This window comes from Lynx rufus, unplaced genomic scaffold, assembly GCF_022079265.1.
Source record: "Lynx rufus isolate CCGP_SWC_20201006 ecotype Redwood Valley unplaced genomic scaffold, mLynRuf1.p SCAF_49, whole genome shotgun sequence".
Classification (NCBI taxonomy): Eukaryota; Metazoa; Chordata; class Mammalia; order Carnivora; family Felidae; genus Lynx; species Lynx rufus.
The window spans coordinates 1,169,638-1,173,695 of NW_025814866.1; the positions used below are offsets into that span (position 1 = coordinate 1,169,638).

General features: G+C 67.3%; 1 protein-coding gene across 1 annotated transcript; it reads left to right on the plus strand.

The window, feature by feature from the left end:
• Window positions 1–112: 112 nt before the first annotated feature.
• Window positions 113–3,520, plus strand: TREX2 (three prime repair exonuclease 2). The gene has a single exon (XM_047098472.1). The coding sequence runs from the start codon at window positions 2,518–2,520 to the stop codon at window positions 3,226–3,228; it is 711 nt and encodes a 236-aa protein (XP_046954428.1). The 5' UTR covers window positions 113–2,517; the 3' UTR covers window positions 3,229–3,520.
• Window positions 3,521–4,058: the final 538 nt, after the last annotated feature.

A 4,058-nucleotide genomic window follows, 5' to 3' on the forward strand; every position in this document is an offset into this window, starting at 1 on the left:
GGTGGGGCGCAGGGCCAGCCCTGAGGCGGGAGAGGCAGTTACAGCCGCACGCTCTGCGGGACCAGCCCCATCAGCCCCATCGGCAGCTTGGGACAGAAGGAGGGAGAGGGCAGACTTGAGCTGGACAGAAAGGAAAGCTTGGGTTCCAAGAAGCCGCCTCCTGACTGCCTCTTCCCCTCTGCCGTCTGGCTGGGGCTGAGGGGGCCGTGGCTCCCCCACTGCTCAGTCTGCCCTTCTCCCCGTGGTGGTGTCCCAGATCCCGGGCTCTGGGCTTCCTGCTGTCCCAGGCGGCCTTGGCACTGCTTCTGCTCCTGCCCCTGCCTGGTGAAACCTGGGGACGCCAAGCCTCAGATGTCTCCGCCTCGCCGTGGGACCTGACCGCCCCGCTGCCGTCTGCACTGTGACTGGCCTTGGGGTCCCACGAGAGGACTCCCTGCAGACCCCGGGCCCAGCCACCGACGCCCGGCACCCAGCGCATCTGGAATTGAGTGGGCGGGCACGTGTTTCCTCCTCCCTCCCCAGGGCTCCCTGCACCCGCCTGGCAAATTCTTGCCAGTGGCCTGACTGGTTGTCCGGGAAGCTGCTCTCTGGGCTTCCCAGGGTGACCCAGTATCTCCCTGAGCAGTGCGCCCCGTCGTGGCCACCTCCCTCCCTCCGAGCGTGGGAACAGGCACCACTGGCGGGACCTCTGCCTCCCTCAGCCCGGCGGCGGGCCGGAAGGGGCTTGTGGAGGGGCCTCCCTCTAAACACTTGGCCCACCGCACAGGCCTGCCCTGGCTGCGAGCCTCCCCTGCTCCTGCGCCCGCTCCTCCTCGACTTCCCTGCGGCTGCTCCGGACGGGAAGGCTGCTGAGGGAGGGAGGGGGACGGGCGGGCCCAGGGTCACCATTGTCCAGCTGCGCCAGCAGCTTCACGGTCCAAGGGACCCACGAAGGCCTGTGGCAGGCAGGCCACAGCCAGCATCTTTGTTGCCTCCCCGTGCCCCCGGTGGGAGGCTGGGCCCGCGGGCACCCACCAACCAAGGGCTGGCATAGCTTGCTCTGGAACGAGGTACTCGGGACGGTGCCACCCACTTTCTGGCCACGGAGGGCCTTCTTGCTTTCTACCTGTCTTGAATGTGCCTTTTGCCCTTGACTGAGCCAGGTGGGCCGGGAGGGGCTGGGCTTCACCTCTCCTCCCACGGTCCTGGGGCTGGGGTCGCTGCCGAGGCCGCCTCGTACCCCCACCTCTCGCGTTGCCCGCCCTTCATCACTCGGTGGAGCCACATTGGCTCAGCTGGAGCCCACCTGGCTTGCCAGGTCGGGCTCCGCCTCTCTCCCTCCTTCCTGGCGGCCTCTGCTAAGGGTCTCTTAGATAGTACGGGTCATTGCACCTGTGAAACGGATAGTATCTCCCCTTCCCGGTGGGGATGAGCTTGTGAGGTGTGCGAGCCACGGCCAGGCAGCACGGAAGCCGCCCCAAGATCACTGGGGCGACGCTGAGGTCCCATCCTGAATGCGCCCTTCCCTTTACTGGCCGAGCATGGCTTGTGCAAGCACCTCTTGGCTGCTCCTAGGCCCCCTTTAGCCTCATGAGGGGCTGCTGGGTCCCCTGTGACCCAGGTGGAGCGGTGCCCTGGAGGGGAGGGCTTGCCACCTTGGTGGGAGGGGCCTCGGCTCGGCTGCCGTGTCCTGGCCCTGCTCAGACTCGCGTTTCCTCCTCGTGCCTGTGATGACACGTTCTTCCAGCTTGTGGGGAGCCTTGCGTGTGGCCCGGGAGCCTGCTTTCCAATCTGTAAACATGGGGCGTACGTCTCAGCAGCTGTGAGTGAGCGAGGGGGTGGCGAGCCGGCCGCACAGGTCCTGCGGCCTTAGGCCTCCTCGTTGCCCAACAGGCGGCTGGGGGCGGGCCGTGGCCGCTGATTAAAGGCCGCCTGGAGCAGCCTGTGTGGAGACAGGTGCCCAGCAGCCCAAGAAGCCGGCGAGCAGCCGCCCCAGGTAAGCCGGCCAGCAGGGTTGGTGAGGACAGCTGCCGGGAGCCCAGACGCAGGTGACCAGGTGGGGGAAGGCACCCGTGTGCAAGGGAGAAGGCCAGAGGAGGCCAAGCCAGGGAGGCTCGGCTGCCTGCTTCCCGACAGCTGACCCTAGGGTTGCAGGCGCAGGGTGCTGTGCCTGAGGCTCCTCGCTAAGGTGTCTCAGTGAAGATGCCACCCTGGGCTAGCACCTCCCGGGTCCCCGATGACGTGGACGTGGCTCGCTTTGTGTCTCCTGTACCTGGAGGCAGGCAGCAGAGGCCTCTGGGCCGGGATCGGGGCACATCAGGCCCGCCTTCTGCCGTTGACTAGCTGGTGGTGGTGATGATGGCCAGGGAGGGACTGGGGCACAGAGTGGAGAGGGTGGCGAGGCCCTAGGAGGCCTCCCCGTCGACAAAGGGGTTGGAGCATTGGCCACGGGGTCGGCTGCGTGTGGCTGGGCCCAGGCGTCCCCATCACTTTTGCTCTGGCAGCTTTAGGCTTTGCTGTCCCCGTGAGCACATCACCATGTCCGAGGTGCCCCGGGCCGAGACTTTCGTCTTCCTGGACCTGGAAGCCACTGGGCTCCCCAGTGTGGATCCCGAAGTGGCCGAGATCTCTCTGTTCGCGGTGCACCGCTCCTCCCTGGAGAACCCAGACCGAGATGAGTCTGGTGTCCCCGTGCTGCCCCGGATCCTGGACAAACTCACGCTGTGCATGAGCCCAGAGCGTCCTTTCACCGCCAAGGCCAGCGAGATCACCGGCTTGAGCAGCGACAGCCTGGCCCGGTGCCGGAAGGCCGGCTTTGACAGCTCCGTCGTGCGGACTCTGCAGGCCTTCCTGAGCCGCCAGGAGGGCCCCGTCTGCCTCGTGGCCCATAATGGCTTCGATTACGACTTCCCCCTGCTGTGCACAGAGCTGCGGCGCCTGGGCGCCCACCTGCCCCCGGACACCATCTGCCTGGATACGCTGCCTGCGCTTCGGGGCCTGGACCGCGCCCACAGCCACGGCACCCGGGCCCAGGGCTTTAAGGGTTACAGCCTGGGCAGCCTCTTCCGCCGCTACTTCCACGCCGAGCCGAGTGCCGCCCACTCAGCCGAGGGCGACGTGCATACCCTGCTCATGGTCTTCCTGCACCGCGCCGCTGAGCTGCTCGGCTGGGCAGACGAGCAGGCCCGGAGCTGGGCCCACATCGAGCCCATGTACGAGCCACCCGATCGTCCGAGCGTTGAAGCCTGAATGCCGGGGGGGGGGGGGGGGCTCGGTGACGCCACCGCCCAGGGGCGTGAGGCCCGCCCCCAGCACCATGGGCAGCGCCAGCTCTGACCATTCAGTCGGGCCCTGGGGCCCGGAGCCGGCAGCGGACCGGTGTCCCACTGTCCCTCTCCCCATCCTCTGAGCTGGCTGTCCCTGGGCCTGCGCACCTGCCGGGCTTTCTCCCTGCCCGGGCCTGCCCAGCCTTGTAGCCCCAGAGCTCCCTGCTGGCCACCCCTCACCTGGCCTCTCAATAAACATGGACGAGTACTCAGCAGTTGAACCTCCGGTTTCCCTCTCCACCCTGCCCAGAGGGAGCAGGCAGGGAGCTGGGCCAGGGGCCGGAGCAGAGCCCCCTGGGGCCGCCTCCTTGTGGCCGTTCCTTGCTGAGAACCCGGTGGGTGACTGACAGGTGGGGGCCGTGGGCCTCCTCCCTGGCTGGTCTGCTGCTGCCTGGCCTATCGTCCCCTCCCTGCACTGTCACCCCGGAGGCCCAAGAAATGAGTGCACGGGGCCTCAGGAACATGTGCCTTGGTCCCGAGTCTGTGCTGGGGAGGGAGATGGTGCAAAGGCCAGCTCCAGTCCTCGCCCCTGTGGGCCCTGGGCATCTCCTTCCTCTCCTGGAGCCCCTGTCCCTGCCCTGCGAGGTGACGACAGGATGAAACAAGATGGGCACACAAGATGGGAAGCGCCCCCATTCGCACACAGACACGTATGCGGAAGGGGCCTTGTGTGTGCAGGTCAAGCTCCAGGAGGGCCTGCAGCAGGGGGGGTGCATAGCAGAGGTGGGGTGGCCGGTGCAGTGGGGGCGATAC